At 46.2% G+C, this 12223-nt stretch overlaps 1 protein-coding gene across 2 annotated transcripts in view; it reads left to right on the top strand.

Moving 5' to 3' along the window:
• Nucleotides 1-11697, top strand: part of COBL (cordon-bleu WH2 repeat protein) — a 255236-nt gene extending 243539 nt beyond the window's left edge. For both annotated transcript variants that reach the window (XM_032304816.1, XM_032304817.1), the window contains one exon: nt 10373-11697. In XM_032304816.1, the coding sequence (XP_032160707.1) occupies nt 10373-10390 (18 nt within the window). In that variant the 3' untranslated portion in view covers nt 10391-11697. The remainder of the gene's footprint in view (nt 1-10372) is intronic.
• The last annotated feature ends 526 nt before the right edge of the window (nt 11698-12223 follow it).

Genomic DNA, 12223 nt, shown 5'->3' with positions numbered 1-12223 from the left:
CCGGGAGCGATGCTGGGGACTGGGGGGGGGGGGGGGGGTAGTCGGGGCAGGTAGGCACTGGGGGCGCAGCTGGGTCCGCGTGCGTCTGGACCGGAGCGGGGCTGCTGCAGGAGAGGTCCTGAGCCATCATTGGGTTCTGGCTGTGGCCGAGGCCAGGCCCTTCTCTCTCACCATCGCTGCTTGCTTTCTGCGGCTTCAAACTGCATTTATATGGCACGCCTGAGACTTTGATGGCCTGAACAGTTCACAAGACGCCCTTGGGCAAAAGTGACCAGGAGGAGTGTGACACGGGGGACCATGTCCCTTTGCTGTCTGTCACCACTCTGCCCAACTGTGCTGCCACATGCGTGGATGACTTCAGAGCTGAACGTGCAGGACTGGGTCACTGCTCTATCTGGTGACCCTGGGACCCCTCCACGCCCTTGCACTCTGCATCTCAGCATCACTCATGTAAGACCCGCTGATGGACATGGGACCCTGGAGGGCAGGCCCTGGGTGGTCCGCATGCCTGCCTATGTATTCTTCTTGAAAGCCTGGTTAAATGGCACTTCTCTGCCAGCCGTGGACCTTACAGATCTCCGCTGGCTTTGCCACACATGCTCTCTGGGGTGTGTGATACAGCAGGTGAATCTCAAAACATTTATACTTTGCTTACTAGTTGTTCTGCTTCCCTTTCCCTTTTGGACTGTTAGAGTCGTAGAACCTTAAAGAAAAAGGTGATAAATGCAGGGCTCCGGGGTCCACACAGGGAGGGCCGGGCTCTCTGTGGGCACTCAGTGTGTGCAGATCCTCCTTCACCAGCCCCTGGGTGTTGGGTGAGGGCTCCGGGTCAGGTGTGGCCGGGAGGACTTAGTGGACCTGAGGGATGTTACCGGCCTTCCCAGGGCTGGTGCGTGGGCTCCAAGCATGAGTTTACTGGCTGCCCTCCTCCAGATGTCTGTCCAACCTCCCCCTCCTCCTAACTGGGGTGCCCAGGCATTCTGGGAGGACTCTCAAAGCGGCAGGATGGCCGGAGCTAAAACTCGGATGATCAGTGCCCGCACCTGTAAGACAAGGTTTGCAGTGGCAGGAGATGCTACTTACAGTAAAAGACAGAAGGGTCAGTTGGACACATATGGAATAATCGCCTGAAAAATGACTGGCATCAGTGCATATACCTAGCTCAGTCTGTTAAGCATCTGACTCTTGATCTCTGCTTGGGTCTTGATCACAGGGTCCTGAGTTCAAGCCCCTTGTTGGTCTCCACGCCAGGCTTGGAGCCTACTTTAAAAAAAAAAAAAAAAACATTACTGTCATTTTTCAAGGCAATTAAAAGTACATTTGCCTTCCCGGTGTGAATGAAATAATTTTTCCACCTATGTATTTGTGGCAATAGAGAAATTTCCACCTCCGGGTCATAGCGTTTGCAGTCCCACTCCGTCTGTGGGATCTTCTCCAGGGCACACCTGCTGTACCAGATGGGTAGCCCAGCACCCACTTCCTTCCCAGACTCCATCCCACACTCATAGGAACGGGGGACATCGGACAGCCCTCAGTGGTCTGTTCTCAATGCGTTCTTTCGGGAGCCTGGAATGGACTCCAAGCCCCCTCTGCATCTGTGTTTAGATTTAAAACATTCACACTCTGCAAGCATTTCCGAAGAAACCCCCAGGGTCCAAGGCCTGTGGTCCTGCTCACGACAGAAAGGTGAACAAGGCCGTGTCTGTGCCTTCATGGGCTCTCGGCTGGAAGGAGAGGGTGTGAAGTCGGTTGTTGACCGTGGGACCTTCTTGCCAAGCCAGGGACAGGATGAACACCCCGGAGCCACTGCCTGGTGTGTCCTGGCTCTCCTCCAGGCCCATGCTCTGTCACCTTCCTGGGAGTGAAGGCTGTGGCTTCCATCCCTCAGACAGGCAAGCGGGGCACAGATGCCGTGACTCACCCCGGGCCTTAACTAGGTGGGCACAGATGCTAACCCAACTCCACGTGGGCACACTCTCCCAGTGCGGGAAAGGACTAATGCCGACCACACAAGTGTCGATGCTTGGCCTCAACCGTAGACCCCCAAGAGACATGATCAGACAGGTGATGCCGTCACCATAAAGGCCTGGGAGACCCCCACGCCAGGACAGAAACCAAGAGCAGCAGCACACCTCTTTCCTCCAAGCCAGAAGGTGTCTTCCCTGGAGGGTCAGAGAAGCCACATTCCTGTGGCCGGAAACAGTGACTTGTGTCCGAACAGGAAACCCAACATGAGCCAGAATTCCCTCCAATGCCAGCTTTGGGCAGCTTGTTCTGTGAACCTGGAGTAGGTTTTGGTTAGAGTGGACTAGTTCAGAGATACAGACGGGTCCATTCCAGCTGTGTTGCCTCTTGCCGTGTGATCCTTCTGCCATGTCCAGATCTAAGAGGTGACCTGTTCTTCCATGCAGGGGGACATGTGGAACCTGTCCTGAGAAGCCACCAATTCAGTGGCCTCCCCACCCTCACAAACTCTACCCCCTGCTCCTGGCTCACTGTCCCCCATGTTTTACCAGCCACCCCGCACTCATCCCACATGCGTGCTTGAAGGAGAAGCCCTCAGTTCCCAGGCTGGACTGGCTCCCTCCTTCACAGCATCCCACCAGGTCCCTTAGGATCAAAGCACAGCTCTAACTTCTAGAATAACCAATGCCACATGCTTGGTACTTGCCCCTCCTATCAGACTGGACCTCAGCCCTGGCACACAGTGGGCACTCAGTACCAGTTACTCAGAGAGGGACAGAGAGAACAAACTCACCCTTTGCCTGCCATGTTTGCTGGCTCCCACCTAGGAACCCAGCACGTCCCACATCCACACGCCCATCACTCATCTGCTCCATCATCGCTAGAACATCTCGCCAAGAATCCACCTCAAGCTGGAAAAAGCCACCATCTTTTCCTTTGGAAATTTAGAGGAGTTCTTTTTATCTCGTGTCTTCCCTCACTGGTCCCATTCCCAGTCTGCAAAGTTGCCCAACAGCTCATCAGCGCCCCAGAGCTTAAATGTCTACTCTGGGAGACTGGAGCTTACGAGCGAGTTCTATGGCTCTGATGATTCCTTTCCTCCCCCTGGATGCCATTTCCCTCTTCCCACTGTCCCTTTTACCTCCTTCCATAGAAACATCATTCTCCTCGGCAGGTGAGGAAACAACATAAAACGGATATTTTTACAGCTTTCTGGATTGGCCTCAAAGTCTAAGCCATGTCCCTTTATTGATTTTCTTCTTGCCCAACCAAAACAAAAGAGGATCTTTCAGGAAGCAAAGCTATCCCTTGCCTCAGCCCAGAGAGCGGTCACTTACTGGCTTAAATTTGGGTCTACACCAGTGGCCATCAGTATGGTTCATGCTACACGTGTGCTTAACTGAACCAGCAAGCTCCCTGTTGTGAATTGTTATCTGAGCCAGAGCATGTTAGTGCTGCCCTCGTGTAATTCCCATTTTTATACAACACTGAGGAGTTTTCCTTTTCTCTTCTAAATATGGTCTTAATTTGCTGAGGACTTTCCAGATCCAGATTCCGCCATCATATTGATATTGGCGGTGGCAAGCACGGCCTCCACCCAGGTCTCCAAGCCAGCCATCGATTCACTCACTCACCAGCCCAGGGCTCTGGCTCTCAGGTTTCTGGCCCGCCAGAAGGGGGCTTGCCTCCAGGAGAGCAGGTGAGGGCCAGCCCCTCCCAGCTTCACAGCCCTGCTCTCCAACTGCCCCACCAGCCCAACCCCCTCCTCCACCCTGTACACTTTGCACCCTGAGAAACTGGCCTTAGCAGCACAGAACTGCTCTCCAAAGGCGCTTTCTCCCAGGATGCCTGACTTTAGGTGACAGAGGCACGCGGAGCCATCTCCGGCCCCACCCCAAACCCTCATTCAGTTGTCACCCCAACTCGTCTACTGGAAAGCTCAGCGGAAGGAACGATGACAGGGGTGGGTGGTGAGTGAGGCATGTGGCAGACCTGCCCGCTGCTTGCTGTGCTGCAGAAATGCTCCAACACCACCAGCCTCCATATGGGGAGGGGCTGGCAGCCAGGCAATCCCCGAGACCCGCCCAGCCTGCACGCAGAGTCGGACTCCAGAGCGTGCTCTCTGAACTCTGCACACATTCTTCGCATCTGTTTTTTAAGTGTTTATAAATGATATCTTTATTAAGCGTCATTATTTTTTTCCTTTTTTTTTTTTTTTTTTTTTTAATGAGCGGGAGAATGTGTGCGAACAGGGGGAGGGGCAGAGGGAGAGAGAGTCTCAAGCAGACACCCTGCTGGGCACAGAGCCCAAAACAGGGCTTGAGGTCACAACCCTGAGATCACAACCTGAGCCAAAACCAAGAGTCGGATGCGTAGTCCACTGAGCCACCCAGGCACCTCTATTTTTTCTACTTTTATGAAATATAATTGATACAGAGCGCTGTATAAGTTTGGGACATAGAGCAGAATGACTTGACTTACATATATTATGAAATAACCACGAGAGTAAGTTAACGCTCATTATCTCATGGAGATACCGGGGCGGGGGGGTGTTTTTCCCTTGTAATGAGAACTCTTAGGATATACTCTCTAAACCACTTCCCTCCATGACGTACAGTCATGTGAGCTGCAGACATCATACTGTGTATTGTATTATATCCCTGGTATTTCTCTGTTTGCACCATTTGACTGCCTTCATCCAGTTTCCTCTCCGTGCACCCCCTGCTTCTCGTAACCCCAACTCCGATCTCTTCTTCTGTGCCTCTGATTTTAAGATGACACACAGAACTGAGATCATACAATATTTGTCTTCCTCCGTCTGGCTGACTTCACTTAGCATATCTATCCACCCATCTTCCCCCTACTCACCCACACAAAGGTTTATTTTTTCTGGATTTTAAAGTAAATTATAAACACCAGTACACCTCGCTCCAAAATCATTTAACGTGCGTATTATGAGAGGCTCATACTTGTTATGATCGTTTTTGAGATAAAATGTTTGGACTGTGAAATCCACACACCTTAAGGGCACTGATGAGTCTAAAACCCATTTTTGCAGTCCTCACCTCCACTGAGTTTGGATTTGGTTTTGGACAAGTATTGGGGGAGAATAAAACTGAAGTAGTGGCTTTAAATTCCCGATTCTCAGGATATGTGTGTTTCCATACACATGCATACACATACATATGCACGTATTTTGGAGTGACTGAGGGCTGCTTGCGTTATCTGGCTCAGAAGAGGAGTATCACTGGCATGGCTGCACGTGGGCTGGTTGGAGAAGGGAGAGCCTGGAACAAGCCTGGAGAGAAGACAAGATAGAAGACATGGAGCTAGCCCAGAGCAGGGAACATGGGTCAGTCCACACTTGCAGCAGAGCAATAGGAAAAGGAGTAAAAAACAGAGCTTTCCAAATATGTTCAACTCTCACATCTTTGAATCCTTGGGAATGTCCACTTATTGTCAAGACGAAGTTTCAGGGACTGAAATTACCATCCCATCTGAGATAACCAAAAATTCCCAGCCTCTGTACAAGAAGAAGAAATCAGCAGTGGCCAGCAGACTCCCTGAGCTGGGGAGCAGAGCTGGGAGTCTGGGGTCACCGAGGCAGCTAAGGTGTACAGCACAGAGCCCCGAACATCAAATTGCAGCATGGAGAGAGAATTCCAGAGACTGCAGAGGGCCCGTTGGAATAGTCAGTGCAGTGGGGACGGGCACATACTTGTGAGGCCAGGACAGAATCACGTGGTAGCGTAAGGAGGAGCAGCACCTGGAGTTCACACAGTTAGACTAGAGGACTCTGTGTGGCTCTCACGCTGCACAGCACCTCTTCACAGCAACAAGCAAAACCATCAGACTGTTTCTGCATAACTGCACCCCAGAACAAAGCAGAAGAATATTTGTAGGAAGACAAAAATATCTGGCACCCAGTGAGGTAAAATTGATAGTGTCGAGCATCCAGTCAAAGATTACCATTGCTACAAAGAGGCAGGAGGATATGAAACACTGTATGCTGAAAATGAATCGAGGAAAACCTCTCTAAAGCAGACCCAGATGTTAAAATTGGCAGGTGATGTGGAAATAGTTAATATAATTATATTTAAAGAATCTAAATACTACCATGTATGTTCTGTGACCACAACAGGATTAAATTAGAAATCAATGACAAATGATCTCTGAAAAATCCCAAATATTTGAAAACTAATTAACATGACTCTTAATCACTCATGGGTCAAAGAAAAAACTCAAAAAGGGAATCGCAAAGTATTTTGAACAAAATGTAAATTAAAACACAACATAAAGTGTTGGCTGCTATAAAATCAGTACTTGGAGGAGAACCTATAGCAGCACATTGCTGTATTAGAAAAGAAGAAAGACCACGGTTGAATGACCTCACTTCCACCTTAAGAAACTAGAAAAAGAAGAGTAAAAATTGAACGTAGAGTGAGCAGAAGAAAATAAATCACAAAGGTCAGAGCAGAAAGCAATGAAATAAAGAAGAAAAAATAAAGCAAAATCGATTAAACCAACAGCTTACTCTTTCGCAAGACTAGTATAGGTGATCAAACCTCTAGCCAGGCTTATTGGGAAAAAGAAAAAAGACAATCTGCCAAGATCAGGAAGGAGGGATATAATATCACTACAGATCCTACAGATAGTAAAAAGGATAATAAGGCAAAATTATGAACAGCTTTATGCAATAGACGAGTTCTTTGAAAGATACAAGCTATCAAAACTCACTCAAAAGGAAATAGATAATCCAAGTAGCCCCTTAATATTAAAGAAATTTAATTACAAGTCAGAAGCCTTCCTCCACCCACACAGACACAAACAAAACACTGCCACCAAGCCCAGGAGACTTCACTGGTGAGTTCTACCAAACATGTAACATTCGCCGAGCAGCACATCTGAACTTCTAGAAATTTTGTTCAGAATTTCCTGAAGAGGAGAGATGACTCCACACCTCATTCTACAAAAAACAATGTTACCCTGATACCAAAACCAGACAAAGATATCACAAGGAAAGAAAACTATAGAGCAGTAGTCCTCATGAACATAGATGCAAAAAAGCCCAAATTGAAATTTAGCAAATCAGGGGCGCCTGGGTGGCTCAGTGGGTTAAGCTGCTGCCTTCAGCTCAGGTCATGATCTCAGGGTCCTGGGATCAAGTCCCACATTGGGCTCTCTGCTCAGCAGGGGGCCTGCTTCCCTTCCTCTCTCTCTGCCTGCTTCTCTGCCTACTTGTGATCTCTGTCTGTCAAATAAATAAATAAAATCTAAAAAAAAAAGAAATTTAGCAAGTCAAATCCAACTACATGTAACAAGAGTAACATCATGTTCAAGTGGGAGTGCAAGGTTAGGTTGATATAAACAACAAAAAAAAGAGGAAAACCCTGATAATCTCAATAGACACATTAAAAGAATTTGGTAATTCAACATCCATTTCTGATTTAAAAAAAAAAGTCTATAAAGTAAGAAAACAAATAACTGATGAAAGGCATTGATGGAAAACCCACAGTCCACATCATAGATGATGATGGAAGAGAGAATACATCTCCCTGGAATCAGAAACAAAGCAAGAATATCTGCATTCTGTTCAGTGTCAGGTGATGCTGGAGGTGCTGACATTGTAAGCAGGCAAGGGAAGGAGGGAAGAAGGAAAGGAATGCATCCCTATTGCAAGAGGAATGCATCCCTATTGCATAGACCATGTGATGGTCAATGTTAGAAAACCCAGTGGGATCTATGGACAGATTTTAAGTTTATTAAGTACGTCTGGCAATATTATAGGATATAGCAGCATTACAAATACAGCTGTATTTCTAAGTATTAGCAGTGAACAATCATAAACTAGATTTTTTAAAATAATAATTTTTGAGAACATAAAAAATATTAATACTTAGGGATGAATTCGGCTAAAGATGTACACAACCACAAAGCATTGCTGAGAGAATTTCAGGAAGACCTAAATGGATGGACAGATAACTCCTATTTGAAAACTCAGTGTGGCTATGCTCCCCAAATTGAATTGTAAATTCAGTGTAGTCCCAGTCAGCTTCCCAGTAGGCCCTTTTTAGAAATTGACAGGCTGTGTCTAAAATTGAGATAGAAATGCAAAGACCTAGAATAGTCAAAACTACTTTGAAAAAATTCAAGTCGGGGGACTATCACTTCTTTATTTCAATACTTACAACAATGCCAAAGTAATTAACACTATCTGGTAATGATACCAGAAAGGCCAGTGGAAAATAATAGAGAGCCCACAAATAGACCCACTGATTTTTGACAAAGGTATATAGAGAGAATTCAGTGGAGAAAGGACAGTTTGGGTTTTTTTTTTTTCCAAAACTGTCATAGCAACCATAGCTGTCATTCTTACGCATGGTAATTAACTTTGATCCATACCTCACACCATGTAACTCAGGATTAATTATATATTTAAATCTGAAACCGAGAACTAAAATTTCTAGTGAAAATGTATGAGAAAATCTTTGTGACCTTGGCTTAGGCAAAAATTGAATTTGAAACCAAAAGCACAGTCCATCAAAGGGAAAATTGACAAATTGGATTCCCTCAAAAGTAAAGCTCTCTGCCCTTCAAAAGAACTTACCGTTAAGAAAATGAAAATGTAAGCCTCGTACTATGACTACATGTTGGCAGCACATTTATTGGATACAGGATATATATTTAGAATTCATAGAGAAAAAAGAAAGCAGGCAAGTCAGTAAATGGGCAAGACATTTGAATAAACACTTGAAGAAGATACATAGACGCAAATAAGCATATGAAAAGATGCTCCACATCTTGATTATTGAAACGCAAGTCAAAACCACAAGGTTTTCCCGCTACATACCTACTAAAATGGCTACAATTTAAGTAGAAAATGACAATACAGAATATTGACGAGATGGAAAGCAACTGGAACTCTCAAGACCTGTTAGCGGGAATGTAAATGGCACCCCTACTTGAAAGGTAATCGGCACTTCCTTCAAGTTACAGCTGTAGCTACCACGTGATCCAGCCATCCTGCCCTAGGTGCTTACCCGAGAGAAATGAAACAAACGTAAATATATAATCTTGTATTCACATGCAATATATATAGCAGTTTTATTTGTAATTTCCTCAAACTGGAAACTGTTGAACCTTAGCCTTTGTTTTTTTGTTTTGTTTTGTTCTGGTTTTTTTTTTTTAAGATTGATTTATTTATTTGAGAGAGAGAGCACACCCTTGAGTCGGGGGAGGGGCAGGGGAAAAGGAGAATCTTAAGCAGACTCCGGGCTAAGCACAGAACCTGATATGGGGCTCGATCTCACAACCCTAAGATCATAACCTAAGCCAAAATCAAGCGTCAGATGCTTAACCAACTGAGCCACCTGGGCGCCCCTAATTTTAGCCTTTAAAGGCACTGAAATAACTCCTTTGAAATTCTACAAATCTGGCTTTCTGCAGTTGGACAGGAGGATTCTGGGTAAAGCTAAGAGTGAAAGTTGGACCTTATGCATCCGGGGAATGGGGTCATGCCTGTGCATTCACTCATTCGTGCCACAAATACTGAGCACTCAGTAAGGTCTGTGCCCAGAGGAGGGAGTGAGAATCCCATGGTTCCTCCTCAGTGAGCCAGTCTGCAGCAGTGAGGGTGCAGGGAGTCTGAGACATGGCAGCAGACTGGGGTCACTGACAGAAGGAGGGGTGACTGCATCAGCCCTGAAAAGGCTTAGGTCAGGAGAGCCTCTCCCTAGAGATAGTATGTACACCAATTCTCGAAGGGCTCATAGCTTCCAGCTGGAAAGATGCATCCCCAACAGAGAAACCCCACATGCAAAGCCTGTCCAGAGGAGCAAAAGACCCCAGCAGATCCCAGAATCTGGGAAAGCTGGGGGCAGCTGAGGGCTCTAGCAGAATGGTGGAGACCTGGGGATGTGCTATAGCTCTCCAGCGAGTTCATACTTTCTTCCTCGAAAAAGAGCTATCGGGGTGCCTGGGTGGCCCAGTGGGTTAAGTGTCTGCCTTCTGCTCAGGTCGTGATCCTGGAGTCCCAGGATTGAGTCCCTTATTGGGCTGCCTGCTCAGCAGGGAGTCTGCTTCTCCCTCTGACCTTCTCCCATCTCATGTTCTCTCTGTCTGTCTCTTTCTCTCTCCCCCTCTCTGTCAAATAAATAAAATCTTTAAAAAAAAAAAAAAAAACTGGCTGGAGCAAGTCACTGTAAATCATTAAGCATGTTTGTGTTCCAGAAATATTCTCCTTGGAGCTGTAAGCAGGATGGGTATTGATGTAGAAACTTGTGCTGGAAGAGTACTGGCAAGGATGTTCTTGCCCTCAGCTCCTTAGCACCCAGATCCACACGCCCTGGGCCAAGCCCTTTGGCTCCTCCAGGTCCCCTGAGTAACTGTGGCTCTCTTTCCACCGTAGGTGCCCTTGCTCGTATAAATCATTGAGAAGATCAGATCATGGCAGAAACCCACCTGTGAGCCATCCATAGTCGCTGCTCGAGGACGCCACGTGGCAGGGAGCATTGGGATTTGGTGAACTTTCTTGTCTACAGGCCAAACTCACACAATTGATTTTCAGTCCTGCAAAATGGTTCCAAGGGAGGGCGAGGTGCTGCTCAGCTGTGCGGCATGTGTGCCAAGGAAACATGTTTGCCTCTGAATATTTCAAGTTGCCAATAAACTATTCTTGTTGGCAGGTTAATGGGGTTATAAATGCTGGAGCCCAGCGCTACCCTTAATTATGGTGACCTTAGACTGATTCTGGAACTTGAAGATTTTACCACATAGAGATGGTTAAGACCACGTAGCTGTTTGAAATCTTTTGAATTCCTGGAAAATATGTTTAAACCAATTGAAACAAACTGAATGGAATACACTCTGTGATGTTCTCGGTAGCAAGAAAGGAGCAGAAGATGACTTCTTTGAGTAAGGAAATCACTGGATTTTTAATCTCATAAATGTGGGCTTAAAACCTCACAGAGGGTCTCAGACTATCATCTGACGAACTAAGCTTTTAAAAAATCAGCAGTTATCACCCAGAATAAAATCACACTTGATGTCTGAACAGGTGTTTCTGATTCTCCAAGGGTGGCAGTGACAGAGGTCAGAAAGGCATTGGTGCAGACAGTCCGTGCCCCACTTTGCAGGCATCCCCAGCAGGCTGGGAAGTAGAATGAGTCCCCCCACAACCCTGGGCAGGCTATATATGGAGCCTGGTGACTGCCCTGAGAACCTTCTGAAATCCTCCATGGGATCAAGAGCAGGGACACTGGGTGTCTTGCATGTCACCACGATTGGATCAAAACTGTGCTGGTATTTCACGGTTTGGGTTCAGTCTGGGCACCTTTGCCCAGTGGATCAATAGTACCCATGTTTCAAGCAGAAGGCTTTTCTTATCACCCAGAAATCTGCCCTTGGTATTTATAATGTTTAGACACAGCGCTAGTTTTTCACATCTCTCTCTAAAGCCTTTTGTTACGTTGAAAAGAGCTCTCTAAGAGATGAATAGAAATCAAGAGGAGTTCATGAAATAAAATCCCTATCTTAATGGAACAACAAATATAGTGAGATCATTTTAATATTTCACAACTGTTTCAGATCAAGGTGTCCCGTAGAATGGAAACTTTGCTCCACATTGTCTGAAGACAATTGCTCACCTTCCCAGTGTGGCAAGAGCATCAGCCTGTCTCTCTTAAGCCACACTGTCTCTCTGTGTCTTTTAGTGCCACAAATAAAAAAAAAAAATGAAATTGTAGCCATTGTGTGAATTTCATGACTTTATGCCCTTATCCCAGAGTAGAAAGGAGAGATTTAGTAATTCGATGAATAAATATTCTTGACTGCCTGCTACACTCCTCTAGGCAACAGAAAGGAAAACAAACAAGATTCCCTGTCCTCATGGAGTTTAGTTTACAGGGGAGAAGACAGATGATGAGCAACAAAGGTAAGCAAAATATTGAATATATTTAGAAGTCAGTAGTGTGTAGGAGGAGATCAGGAAAAGGGATGTAATGTGAAATAAGGTGATGAAGAAAGTCCTCAGTGATATAGTGATGTTTGAGTAAAACTGAAGAAAAAAGAGAGCAGACCATGAATGGATGTGTAACTGGCTAGGGAAAGAGCAAGTGCAAAGTCCCTGTGGCAGGATCTGCTCAGTGTGTTGGAGGACCTAGGAGGTCAGTGTGAAGCATGGGTGGTCACACAAAAATATGGAGTTTCCCAGCTTCTGACCCCGTGGTCTTTGCATAAACCTCAGTGCCTCATTTCCCAG

Source organism: Mustela erminea, chromosome 11 (assembly GCF_009829155.1).
Source record: "Mustela erminea isolate mMusErm1 chromosome 11, mMusErm1.Pri, whole genome shotgun sequence".
Classification (NCBI taxonomy): Eukaryota; Metazoa; Chordata; class Mammalia; order Carnivora; family Mustelidae; genus Mustela; species Mustela erminea.
This window is presented reverse-complemented; position numbering and strand designations above follow the sequence as displayed.